Raw genomic sequence first — 14,036 nt, forward strand, 5'->3', positions numbered from 1 at the left:
TTTAAAGCGACAGTCACCAAAACACCTCAATTAGGATCAAAGCCTGAAAGGGTCAGTTTCAGAGAGCTGGAGAACATCATCTGTGTGCTGCTGCTAGATCAGATATGCTTGCAGCCGGAAGTTAACGAGAATTATTTATAATATTGATCAAATTTCCCATTTATTGTATTTTATTAACATCTACCCACACCCCAACCCTAAACCCAACTCTCACAGTAATATATAAACAGTAGTTGTATCAAGTATTATTCACGTTATCTATTAAATCACCCAATAAATTGTATTTTTTTACACCCCAACCCTAAACCCACCATCACAGTACTGTAGAAACATTAAAGGTGCAGTAGGTGATCTGTCAAAATGCTAACCGCTTAGCATATTATCTTTGGACGGCGGGGAGGGACTGTGATTCAAAGCCACACCCCCTGAAATCGGGAGCGCGCACACCGCGTCACAACAGCCGACAGACAACCCACTAGTTCATGTCTTTCGGCAGTTAGTGCCAGCGGCGTGCAGGAATTACATTTATTACTGAGCCACACTTGCATGCTATTTCAGAGCAAATATTCAGAGTAGCGGTGAACAGTATAGGAAGGCTGTCATTGTTCAGAAATGACCCAATGTGAATATAAAAGCAGCTTCAGCTCAGTAAAGCATGCTCGGTGGAGTAGCGCTGTTTACTGATGTTCTGCTGTTAAACTGAATATAAATCTACATTATCTGCTGTAAAAGGCCCTTATAAACCTGAAAATAGTCACATCAATCTTTCCCCGGGAGATTTCAGTGGCTGAAAAACATGTCTGTGCATATAAGTCCTTCATAACAACACAATCTACATCAGCTCTGCCTGACTGAAATAGTTTTAAAGCAGAACATGACCTGTCTAACAGAAACACTTCAGCCATGGTGTCGTCCTTCCTCCAGCGTGCAGAACTCACTCCACTATTGATTCAGGAGTTTAACGGTTTCAGTTCAGCATTTGATTTCTCCGAGTCTGTCTCGTGACCGCATGGCCGCTTCTGCAGAAGTGCACGCCCGAATGGCGGATCTGCATGAACAGATGCGCAGAAGTCCAAATCTACACTTGCTGACAGACAGTCTGAGCTGCTTATCGGAATTATGGGAGATGTCGGCCTGACAATATTTAATTGGATGAACATTTTTTAGTTTTATGCCTCACCCAGAATATAAAAACACACACAGTATAAACACATTTAGATCATTTACTGTAATCAGCACTATTGGACTGTGAGGAGACTTTCAACCAGCACAACAGCACATGTTTCAGAAGACCATCACCTACTGCAGCTTTAATTATTGTTATACATTGTCATATAAAATGCTGCTGTATTGATGAGCATTTCACACTTCCGGCCGGCTGCATATCCCATCTAGAGTTTACCATGTGCTGTTTTCACACACACTGAAACACACACACTCTAGAGACAGCATATACAGCTTGTAGAAAGCGGCATTATAGGTGCTCTTTAAAACACTCCACCAATATTCTCGAAATGACCAAATAACCGAGCGCATCTCCTTTCACACACTGCTGCACTGGACGGCTTACAGAAGTGAAACCTCGCATGTTTTCAATATCAGTCATTTCAGAAGAGCAACTCAAAAGCAGAACGTCAGCCAATTCTCCATCTAGAAACCACTGCATGCCCAAAACTAGCACTGCTTAGTATGGTTTCAGCATCGATACCGCAAGATGTGAATCAGCAATCGTCACATCACAGGATCTGCAATGTACAGCTCATATTCTAGATAGATATTTACAACGGCTTTTGATACCATTAGTCATTCACTATTATTGGAAAACCCGGCTTCTATAGGAATAGCTGACAATGCACTTTGCTGGTTCTCTTCCTATTTAAGTGACAGAAAACAGTTTGTGCAGATAAAGAATAGACTCTCCGATCCTGTTTCAGTCCTTCATGGTGTTCCTCAAGGGTCAGTATTGGGGCCACTTTTATTTATTATTTATATCCTACCTTTAGGTCATATATTTCGTTCTTTTGGCATACATTTTCATTTTTATGCAGACGATACACAAGTTTATATCTCCACAAAACCTACAACATCACACCGCCCTTCTGACCTTACCAAATGTCTAAATGAGATTAATACATGGATGACTAATAATTTCTTAAAGTTAAATGCCAGTAAAACCGAAGCCCTTTTGGTTGGCTCAAAATCTGTTTTATCCAAAGCTCAATCTTTTCAATTCAATTCAATTCAATTCAGCTTTATTTGTATAGCGCTTTTACAATGTAGATTGTGTCAAAGCAGCTTCACATAAATGGTCATAGTAACTGGAACAGTGTAGTTCAGTAACTGGAACAGTGTGGTTCAGTAACTGTAACAGTGTGGTTCAGGTTTTAGTGTTTAAGTTCAGTTCAGTTCAGTTTAGCTCTGTTCAGTGTGATTTAATCATTACTGAGAGTTCAAACACTGAAGAGCAAATTCATCGATGCGTAGCTCTACCAATCCTGAGCCATGCGAGGCAGTGGCGACAGCGGAGAGGGAAAAAAAACTTCACCTGATGGGAGTGAAGAAAGAAAACCTTGAGAGAACCAGACTCAGTTGGGCACGACCATTTTAATTTCTCCGCTGGCCAAAAGTCTTGTGCAGAACTTCATTCGCCGTGGTTTATGCTGGAAGATGGCCTCAATGAAGACTCGTCTGTCCCTGGAGCGTCTGGGTTAATGTCTTGGGGTTATACTGGATGGCATGCTCTCATTTAGTTCTCAAATTAGTAATATCTCACGTTCTGCCTTTTTTCATTTGCGTAACATTGCAAGACTTCGCCCTTCACCATCTCAGCACAGTACTGAAGTGCTTGTTCATGCTTTGGTTACATCACAGATTGATTACTGTAACTCGCTTCTCTCTGGCATTCCTGATAAACAACTTCATAGACTACAGCTGATTCAGAATTCAGCGGCTAGGATAGTTACCTGCTCGCGTACTTCAGATCACATAACTCCAATTCTCTTTCACCTGCACTGGCTTCCTGTTCACTATCGTATACAATACAAAATCCTCCTCTTAACATACAAAGCTCTTCATAACCTGGCCCCTCACTATCTTTCTGATCTTCTTCATTTGTACACTCCTTCACGCTCACTGAGATCATCTTGTATTTCTATGATGTACTTGTAATCTGCTGTAAGGTGTCCTTGAGTGCTTTGAAAGGCGCCTAAAATAAAAGGTATTATTATTATTATTATTATTATTATATTCATATAACATGAGCAAATCTAATAGTGTCCAACTGTTTAATGCATAGGCCTCAAACTCAATTCCTGGAGGAATTCCACAGTTTTGCTCCAACTCTATCAGCAGATCCAACTAATCGAGGTGTTCAAAAGAGTTACGATCACCTTCTTTGGTTGGATCAGATGTGTTTGATCAGGGTTGGAGCAAAACTGTGCAGAGCTGCGGGCCTTCAGGAATTGAGTTTGATACCTATGGTTTAATGTGTTTTTAAGGCCTGTGACTGAGGCCGTACTCGCACTATGTACAGTTGCCTCAAACCGGGCCAAAGCACGTTTGTCCTCCCTCCCGTCTCCCCCGACAGCCCGCACTCACACTACAATCGGGCCTGGGCACGCTTACGTCATCGCTGCTGCTCTGTTCAGTGAGAAGCGCTCTCGCTCAGCACAGTGGAGATTTCTCTAGTTATATCGTGTCAGTGGTTTGCTATGCAGTGACATGCAGTCAAATATTTCGCCAAACAGTCCTTAGGGATGTGGGGACACGCAGTCAGATATTTCGCCGAACAGATCCGCCACTTTTGGCGCTCATAAACAATCATAAAGCCTTTGTGCTGCAGGAATGAGGAGGTCTGCTGAAGGTGCAGCTGTCGTGCAGTGAGGAGTTCTCGTCTTTAATAATCTATGGCAGTTTGCGTTCACTGAACAGTAAGAATGATTAATAAATCCATATAAAACGGTCCCTTAAAAGTCACGTCTCGCTTTCAGTTTCGGTGCAAAACGCACCAAAGCCCGAAACTGAAAGCGAGACGTGAGTTTTAGGGGACTGCTTCAAAGCCTAAGTGAACCGCGCTCAGGCCCACCTCTTCCAACTGGGCCAGAGCCGGCCAAGTGAACCGTGCCTGAGCCCTATTCAGCACACTCACACTTCTCAAACGATCCGGGAAACGGGCCTGGGCACGGTTCGGATAGCATAGTGTGAGTGCGCACTTAGATTTCAAGCAAATTGAAACTATTTGGGCACAAGAAATTATACTTTAACAAAGATTAACTGTGTTTGTTTATTTAAACAATAGCTGTGTTTCTTTCCATCCACCTATTTTTATGCTCATTTTGGTTATGCACATAAAAAACAGCTGATAGAAACGCCATGATGCGCATTAAATATGAAAATGCTCATAAACATGCACATAACTGAGTAGGATAAACATTTATTCGATAAGAAAAGATGTGTAAATAGTTGCGACAAGGTGGAAGCCTCCACATTCTCCTAATCATCATCTCTGGATTCTTACTTTTATTGATATTGTGAATCTGGAAATGTCCACTGCTCGCATCCATGGTGCAAGAGAGGACACCATCAGACTTTGGGCACAAACCTTGGACTAATTTGAATCAAGGAGAAATTAAAAAGCAGAAACTTCTGGTTCCAGGCCCATAATTGTTTTTTTTTTTTCATAAATATAATTTCTTTAATTAATTTATTTATTTTTCCTTCTTTATTATTTTTATCTATTTGTCCTCTTCTTCTTTATAGTAATTTAAGGTTCCCTGTTTGGGCTTCTAATAACTTTTCTTCATTGTCATAGACCTCTTTCATCACGACTTTAATAACCTATTTCTATTTGTCTATTACCTTCTTTTATTTATTTATTTTTAACTGGCTTAATTTTGCCCTTACTTAACCTTAAATACAGCTTTGGTTTATTGCCTTTTTTGGTTTGGAAGTTTGTTTTATGTACATGTATTTATGTGTGTATGTACTACGGTAATATGGTATACCCCGGGATGTAAAAATAGCAGCGGTATCAGTTTCAATACCGTTATACCTTATATATGCACTTATATACGAGAAAAATATTAAACATTAAATATTATTTATTTAATGCCTAAAAATGCGTATGCGTGATTGTCATCACAGGACAGTGTGGAGGAGAGAGAGAGAGGTGAGGTAAGACGGCGAGTCGCGCACCAAGTGTCCTGGTCCCGAAAAAGAGCACAACCTCTGCAGTTTGGCAAAATTTTGGGTTTCGACCGAACGAGAAGGGAGACGTGGTAAATACGAACTAAGGGTCTGTATTCCCGGTGCTGTACCACAGGAGCTGCGGGACCCGACCAGATTTCTTGCGGTGCAAGAATAAATTTCTGAATAAAGAGCGAAGCGGGCGGTCTAACAATATCGCTCCCGAACATGCGCGCTTCCGTGTGGATGCTGTGTGTGTGTGTGTGTGTGTGTGTGTGTGTGTGTGTGTCTGAATAAGAGAGAGCATGATGCTGTGTGTCCCTTGTTTGGTGCTGTCTATGTGTGTGTCTGTGTGTGTGTGTGTCTGTGTGTGTGAATGAGAGAGAGAGAGCGTGATGCTGTGCATCGCTGCCTTGGTGCTGTCTAGCTACAGTATGTGTGTGTGTGTGTGTGTGTGTGTGTGTGTGTGTGTGTGTGTGTGTGTGTGTGTGTGTGTGTGTGTGTGTGTGTGTGTGTGTGTGTTTATACAGACAGCGCGCAGATCTCTAATACGAACAAGACAATTTGCCAATTGTGCAACAAACAGGTGACCGCGAACCTAAAGTCGCATATTCATCATTGTATCATCATCATCATCATCATCATCATCATCATCATCACTGTCTCTCTCTCTCTCTCTCTCTCACTCACTCACACACACTCACAAACACTCACACTCACACACACTCACACACAGCAGGAGATACACTTTATCAACAGTTCAGCTCTTCATCATTGTATCATCATCATCATCACTGTCTCTCTCTCTCTCTCTCTCTCTCTCTCTCACACTCACACACACACACACACACACACACACACACACACACACACACACACACACACACACACACACACACACACACACACACACACTTTACTGCCAACAGCAGGAGATACACTTTATCAACAGTTCTGCTCAAATGTTTTTTAGAGTGTACAGTAATTATTACATTTAAAAGAGAATGAGTGTGTGTGTGTGAGAGAGAGACCATGATGATGATGATGAGCTGAACCAGGGGTCACCAATCTCGTTCCTGGAGGGCCTGTGTCCCTGCTTGTCTCAACACACCTGCCTGGGTGTTTCAAGTATACCTAGTAAGACCTTGACTAGCTTGTTCAGGTGTGTTTGATTAGGTTAGAGCTAAAATCTGCAGGACACCGACCCTTCAGGAACAAGTTTGGTGACCCCTGGTTACGCTCATCATCATCATCACTGTCTCTCTCTCACACACACACTCATTCTCTTTTAAATGTAATAATTACTGTACACTCTAAAAAACATTTAGTTATTTATTTAGCCCAGTGGTTGAGTTAAACACATTTGGCGCTTTGTTGGGTTATTTTGAACCTTTATTAGGTTATTTATTAATAACGCAACCAGTTGAGTTAAAAATTTTGCATTTCAACAGTCAACTGATTTTTTAATCAAATTGTTGTTATATTTGTTTTAGCAAATGACCTCTCCGTATCCTGTTTTTATATCCGTTTCACCATCCAGGACCATCTTTTAGAAGTGTTTGGATGTGGTTAAACTGTATTGTAGATTGTGGAAACTCAGTGAAGCCTGCTGCAGCTGCTGGACAGCCTCTACAGCACACACAGCTCCATATTCTGCTCCAGCAACACAGGATCTTCTGTCTGCACAGCTTATATCTGTCAATGTTTCTTCAATGTTTGTGATTCTTGATTTATTTAACAAAAGTGTGTGGAACTAAAATGTAATGGAAGTAAAGCATTTTCAATATTTTGAGTACTGTATGTTATTTATTTACACAACCATAATATCAAAACTAATAGTAGCCTAGTAGTAGTAATAGTAGCAATAGTAACACCAGAATGGTGTTATATATATTATATAACCCAGTACACTAGCTTAAAATAGCCCATAGTTGGGACAGTGCTATGATAACCTATAGTTGGGTTATATGTTGGGGTATTTTTAACCCAACTATTTTAACAGAGTAGTATTTTCATATGGGCTGTACAGGAGATGGATTTAAAACATTGCAGATTATGCTAATGTGTTCAGGATTCAACAGGTGAAGCTTAGAAAGAAACAGAAACAAACACACACACACACACACACACCAGACTTTACTGTCAGTGACGTCACACAGCAGGAGGAGATACACTTTATCAACATTTCAGCTCTTCATCACTGTATCATCATCATCACGGTCCCTCTCTCTCTCTCTCACACACACACATACTTAAACTTACACACACACACACACACACACACACATAAACTCACACACACATTCTGTCTCTCTCTTACCTGTAATAATACACATCACTCTTCCCAGCGCTCAGCCCTGACTTCCGGATGACTTCTTCCTTCTTCCAGCCGGGAGGAAGCGCGGGGCAGTCCGTCCTCTTCTTCTCCATGATCAATAACTGATCGATCAGCCCGATCGGAGCTGCTGATATCCGTGACGCGTTGACTCGGGGACTCGTTGACGTGACGTGACGCTCGCTAACGGGCTAGTGTTGGCTAGCTGCTGAGCTCAACACTTCTCCACCGGAGGGCTAGCGCTCGGCTTAACGCCGTTAAAGTGCCGTTGAGCGCGTCGTTCCGCCGTAATCGTTACCGCGAACTCGTCACCGATCAGAATCCGTGCGTGACGCCGCTGTGACGCCTTCAAATATCAGCACTTCCCACACGAGTGACCGAGCGCTTGGCAACCGCAGGCCCCGCCCTTTGCTGACCCCCCACAGCCCCGCCCATACGGCAGACTGACAGGCGCAAGCAACGCCCCTCCACCCGTCATGGAAAGCCTCGCCCTCACCATGACAGCCACACGCCCCGCCTCTCAGAGAACGCTCCCGAAGCCCGGCCCTCTCATTTGACAGACAGCCGCTCGCCCCGCCCCTCTTACAGAACGCTTCTAGCCCCGCAACTACAGTAATCCAGCCTGACTCACAGTCATTAGAGAGCGAAACTGAAATCCGGAACACGTCATTAATAACAACATAATAAAACTATTAAAGCAGCTTACAGTCACTCAAAACAAGAGAATAATGTCTTCATCGAGATTATTTGACCTTGTTATGCAGCAAATTTGATTAAATATTAAAGTATTATTTTTAATCTGAGGTGTTTTACAGCAGCTGCATTACTCGCTGTCATTGTTATTCTTGTGTACATTCTTCAGTCTTTATTGTCTTTTGTCAACAACGGCTGTTGTTTCAGTTTTTTACAATCGGTTTGCCACAAATGTCAGAACTCCAGACACAAAAATCACAGCCATTGCCCAAATCTGCACATTTTTGCAGAACTCTTAACTCAAATGCTTAAATACAATAGACACAGGTCAAAGACAGCGTGTGTTCACTGAGCTAAGATCACCTTTTCAATTGAACACAATTAAACATCCAATTGATCAAAAATGCAACTCACACACACTGCATCTGAAATAACTGAGCATTCATTTAATCAACATGTAACCGATACAAGCTCTCAAAATAAATAAATAACCGGCGCATCACTCTAGATGCATGGAAACTGATGTGCAATATTACATGTTTAGATGGTGAAAGTTTCAGGACACATCAAATGACCACAGAAGATGACCCAGCTGGACGACATCATCTATAGACGTCACCCTTATTCCACATACAGTTGAGTTATTTCTTTTCTTCTCTTAAATATTTCCCGAATGATGTTGAACAGATTGAGGAAATGTTCACAGTATGTCTGATAATATTTGTTCGTCTGGAGAAAGTCTTATTTGTTTTATTTCGGCTTGAATAAAAGCAGTTTTTAATTTTTAAAACACCATTTTAAGGTCAATATTATTAGCCCCCTTTAGGCTTTATTTTTGTTTTTGATAGTCTCCAGAACAAACCATCATTATACAATGACTTGCCTATTTACCCTAACCTGCCTAGTTACCCTAATTACCCTAGTGAAGCCTTTACATGTCACTGTAAGCTGTATAGAAGTGTCTTGAAGAATATCTAGACTAATATTATTTACTGTCATCATGACAAAGAGAAAATAAATCAGTTATTAGAGATGAGTTATTAAAACTATTATGATTAGAAATGTGCTGTAAATGTCTTCTTTCTGGTAAACAGAAAACAGGGAAAAAATAAACAGTGGGGGGGTGAATAATTTTGACTTCGACTGTATATGGTTCCTATCAAGCCGCCTTTCCACTGCACACGTCAAACGACAAGCGACAGACCGGACGTCATTCATTTCCAATGGAGAGTAGTCCGGGAGCTGTTCCGATCATCTCCGTATGCGGAAAATTCGGATCCGAATTGAGCTGCGGATCCGTTGAAATTTTTGAGCTCCTGCGACTAGACCGTATGCGACCTGCCGACCGTATCTGATATATTCCAGTGTTGTCCAAGCAGATCCGTGCGCGAGCTGAGAAATAGGAGTTTATTTGGTTATTTTTTTAATTATAAAAAGTATATATATTAAAAAAAACGTCTCTGTTCATAAATCCCTGCTGAAAAATCCAGCTTAAACCAGCCTAGGATGGTTGTCTGGTTTTAGCTGGTCGACCAGGCTGGTTTTAGAGGGGTTTTGGACACTTCCAGGCTGGTTTCCAGCCATTTCCAACCTGGTCTTAGCTGGTCAGGTTGGAAAGTGACCAGCTAAAACCATTTAAAACCAGCTTGACCATCCTGGTTTAAGCTGGACATAGCTGGTTTTGGCTGGGCTCCCAGTCTGGCTAGGCTGGTCAAGCTGGTTTTAGCTGCTCATCTCCCAGCCTGACCAGATAAGACCAGGCTGGAAATGGCTGGAAACCAGCCTGGAAGTGGCCAAAATCCCTATAAAACCAGCCTGGCCGACCAGCTAAAACCAGCCAACCATCCTAGGCTGGTTTAAGCTGGATTTTTTAGCAGGGATGTAAGTAAGAAAGTAATAAAAATATAAATTTTTAATGTTGTCTCCACATTCCCTCCAATATTTTAGCGGTCCATGAGTTTCTAGTATTCATTCATTCATTAAACCATGTTAACGCACAGAGAATAAAGGCTCTTGTTTTTGCCCTCCTTAATTTCGGACACCGTGAGAATCAGCTTCTCTGCCCCGTCGTGCCCGACAACACTGAAAATACTGTGCGGCTGCCACAAGGGGGCGTATTCCGACAGTCGTGTCCAAATGTCGTGTGCAGTGGAAAGGCGGCTAATATGTTCCATCTTTTACAGACAGCGTTTTCATACTCGACATTACTGTGTGCAAGAAAGTCCAGTCACAGCACCACAGCAGACCAACGTCAGGCCTGGATCCGCATTGACCAAGTGTCACGATCACACACTGTCAGGGCCGGCGCGTCCATAGAGGCGACCTAGGCGGCCACCTAGGGCGGCAGTATAGAGAGGGCGGCGTCTGCTACACCTCCCTTACCACCTGCGTCCTCAGTTATGTCTGCGACACCTCCCCCGTGTCCTCAGATATATACGCACATAGACGATAGAATAGAGAGGGAGGCGCCAGCATCACCTCCATCAGCACCCGCGTGTCCTTAGTTATATCCTCGCATAAGGCGGCAGAATTGAGGTCCGCGACACCCGCACATCCTCAGTTATATCCGCGCATAGGGCGGCAGAATTGAGGTCCGCGACACCTGCACGTCCTCAGTTATATCCGCGCATAGGACGGCAGAATTGAGGTCCGCGACACCCGCACGTCCTCAGTTATATCCGTGCATAGGACGGCAGAATAAAGAGCGCAGTGTCCGCGACACCTCCGTCCCTCCCTCAGCACCCGCACGTCCTTAGTTATATCCGCGCATAGGGCGGCAGAATTGAGGTCCTCGACACCCGCGCGTCCTCAGTTATATCCGTGCATAGGACGGCAGAATAAAGAGTGCAGTGTCCGCGACACCTCCGTCCCTTCCTCAGCACCCGCACGTCCTCAGTTATATCCACGCATAGAGCGGCAGAATAGAGTAGGTGGTGTCCACCAGTCCGCGACACCTCCCTCAGCACCCGTGCGTCCTCAGTTATATCCGTGCATAGAGCGCCGGAAAAGAGGTCCACGACACCTCACCTCATTTTCATAACCGGTCACTTTCGTTTTCACATTGGGGTTGAGGGTGGCGTGATCGTCCTCTGCCTAGAGCGGCAGTTCAGCTTGCTCCAGCCCTGCACAGTCAATTGATTCAAACACACAAGGGCTTGTTCACAGGAGAAGCAGGTAAGCGATATTCTTGGATGGAGAGAGGATAGAATGTAGTTCACAATGTACACAAGGATCTTCATTCAACCATCAGTGTATAAAGTCACTTCCCTTAAACACTGCATGTGCATACACGGGAGAAGGCGAGCCGGGAGGAGGTGAGGTGAGCCATCTGACTTCGATTCCAGCTGTTGGACAACCGGAAACGGGGAGGCTTTATGGGGGACGGTGATTGCTGGTGCAGGTGAGTGTAATCGGTACTCAGGTGATTGTGCTCGGGTGTGATGAGAGGTGGCTGGTGAAGGAGAGCGATGATCGGAGCTGAGGGAACGAGATGGTGAGGGAGAATGGTGATTGGAGCGGCAGGAATGAGCTGGGGATTTGACACGAAGGTTCCTTCCAAGATGTTTGACTATGAAAACTCCTCTGTGATGTAACCTGCGACCAAATCCAAATCCACAGCACCAGACTGATGGAATGAAGCAGAGGAATGAACCGCCAACTTATCCAGCATATGTTTTACACAGAGGATGCCCTTCTAGCCGCAACCCAGTACTGGGAAACACCCATACACACTCATTTACACTCATAAACTACGAACAATTTAGCCTACCCAATTTCCCTGTACCGCATGTGTTTGGACTGTGGGGGAAACCGGAGCACCCGGAGGCTTGAATCAGTGACCTTCTTGCTGTGAGGCAACAGCGCTACCTACTGTGCCACTGTGTTGCCTGGGACAGAATAATAACCATAAATCAAACTTTCATGTTTTCAATTTGGACCTTGATGTGTTTGTGTGTATTTCCGTGTGTGTGTCTGTCAATGTGTGTGTGTGTGTGTGTGTGTGTGTGTGTGTGTGTCCTGACTATCAGACACTCCTGCTCTCTCCGTCACACACACTGCTTCTGCCGGGAAAGGATGTGAATCACACACACACACACACACACACACACACACACACTTGAAATAGCCTTCTCAGAACTAACTTCACTTTTCTCCTTCAGTGATTTTACAACTTTATAAAGTCGTCACTTTAGAGTTATAAGGTTGTATCTGACATTTTTGTCAAATTTGAGTTATGGACATATTCTTATTAAATGACAACTTATTTACATTATGGGATGTTTTTATAAGTTGTTTACATTTTAAGACTTTTTATAAAATAAAAAAATCAAATGTTACACACACACTATTTGCTAGATCCGATGCAAAACCTTTGAAGCTCGATATCTCTAAATCATTCAGAACAGACAGAACCTTATCATTCCAAGGTCACTTAGTGTCTGTTGGTAATTTAATATGCTGTTGCGAAAAGAAAGAGCTGGCGTGGTGGGTAGCGATGTGGCCTCACAGCAAGAAGGTAGCTGGTTCAAGTCTCGGCTGGGTCAGTTGGTGTTTCTGTGTGGAGTTTGCATGTTCTCCCCGTGTTGCCGTGGGTTTCCTCCGGGTGCTCCGGTTTCCCCCACAGTCCAAACACGACCACAGACTAATAAAGGGACTAAGCCGAAAAGAAAATGAATGAATGAATGAATGAATAAGTTATTTTTATTAGGATCATTTTTATTAGGATCAGTTATGACATTTTGATATATATAGTGAAATGTTTTTGTTTGTAGCATTTTTATTTTTTAATTTTTCATTTATATTATTATTGCTATTTTTTTTCTTACTTTCTCTCTGATTAATTATTGTTATATCGTCACGTTCGATCTAATATTTATATATTTAACATTATACGTTTTTGTTTTTGATGTTGTATTATGATTTTTTATTATATTTCTATTACGTTATACATATTATTATTATTATCATTATTATTAATATTATTATTATTATTGATATTATTATTATTAGTAGTAGTAGTATTATTATATTTATTTTATTATTATTATTAATATTATTATTATTATTATTAGTAGTAGTAGTAGTAGTAGTAGTAGTAGTAGTAGTAGTATTATAATAATTATTATTAGTAGTAGTATTATTATTATATTTATTTTATTATTATTATTATTAGTAGTAGTAGTAGTATTAGTATTATATTTATTTTATTATTATTATTATTATTAGTAGTAGTAGTAGTAGTAGTATTATATTTATTTTATAATTATTATTATTATTATTATTATTATTATTATTGTTGTTGTTGTTGTTATTATTATTATGTTTATTTTATTATTATTATTCACTGTATTTGGTAAAGTAGTATTATTATTGTGTAGGTATACTATTGTCGTTATTATAATATTATATGTGTACAGCTGTAGTGTGACACACATCAGAAATGAATATTTCCCAAAATAATTATTGCCCGAAAATGATGAAATATTACACACTGCTGTAACACTGATGATGTTCAGTCCAGCAGGCGGCGGTATTAGACTCGCAGATCACTGTCTGCCTTTCACAGACACGCATTCAAGTATTACAGTGATTTAATATTGACATAATCAACACTAAAGTACATCATCATTGATTTCTCAATAATCACCTAGCTGAAATTTAAATAAACAACACAACCAAAGTGACGATGATTGGTCAATCCAGAGCAGCGCTGAGAAAGGTAACAGCTTTCACGTGACAACAATAATCAATTTAAAACTTAAAAATGCTCAGAATTAATATCAAACGAGTTATCATTGATTTATAATAGATTTAATTAATAATA

The 14,036-nt window shown here is 41.7% G+C and overlaps 1 protein-coding gene and 1 long non-coding RNA gene across 5 annotated transcripts in view; one reads left to right on the plus strand and one right to left on the minus strand.

Moving 5' to 3' along the window:
- Nucleotides 1-7,927, minus strand: part of mbd2 (methyl-CpG binding domain protein 2) — a 51,300-nt gene extending 43,373 nt beyond the window's left edge. The window contains exon 1 of one of the 2 annotated variants that reach the window (XR_015489977.1): nt 7,505-7,927. Coding sequence is in view for 1 of the 2 variants with exons in the window: in NM_212768.2 (NP_997933.2) it covers nt 7,505-7,614 (110 nt within the window). In the remaining variant the exon portion in view is untranslated. 2 annotated transcript variants of the gene reach the window in all.
- Nucleotides 4,732-7,872, plus strand: LOC147843760 (uncharacterized). 3 transcript variants are annotated; one of them, XR_015490950.1, is made up of 2 exons: nt 4,732-5,455; nt 6,929-7,872. It is a non-coding gene; the product is annotated as an uncharacterized LOC147843760 (long non-coding RNA). The 3 variants fall into 3 exon arrangements; XR_015490951.1 differs by having other exon boundaries at nt 4,732-5,449; XR_015490952.1 differs by having other exon boundaries at nt 4,732-5,445.
- Nucleotides 7,928-14,036: the final 6,109 nt, after the last annotated feature.

The sequence above is a fragment of the Danio rerio genome, chromosome 5 (genome assembly GCF_052040795.2).
Source record: "Danio rerio strain M-AB ecotype USA chromosome 5, GRCz13ab, whole genome shotgun sequence".
NCBI lineage: Eukaryota > Metazoa > Chordata > Actinopteri > Cypriniformes > Danionidae > Danio > Danio rerio.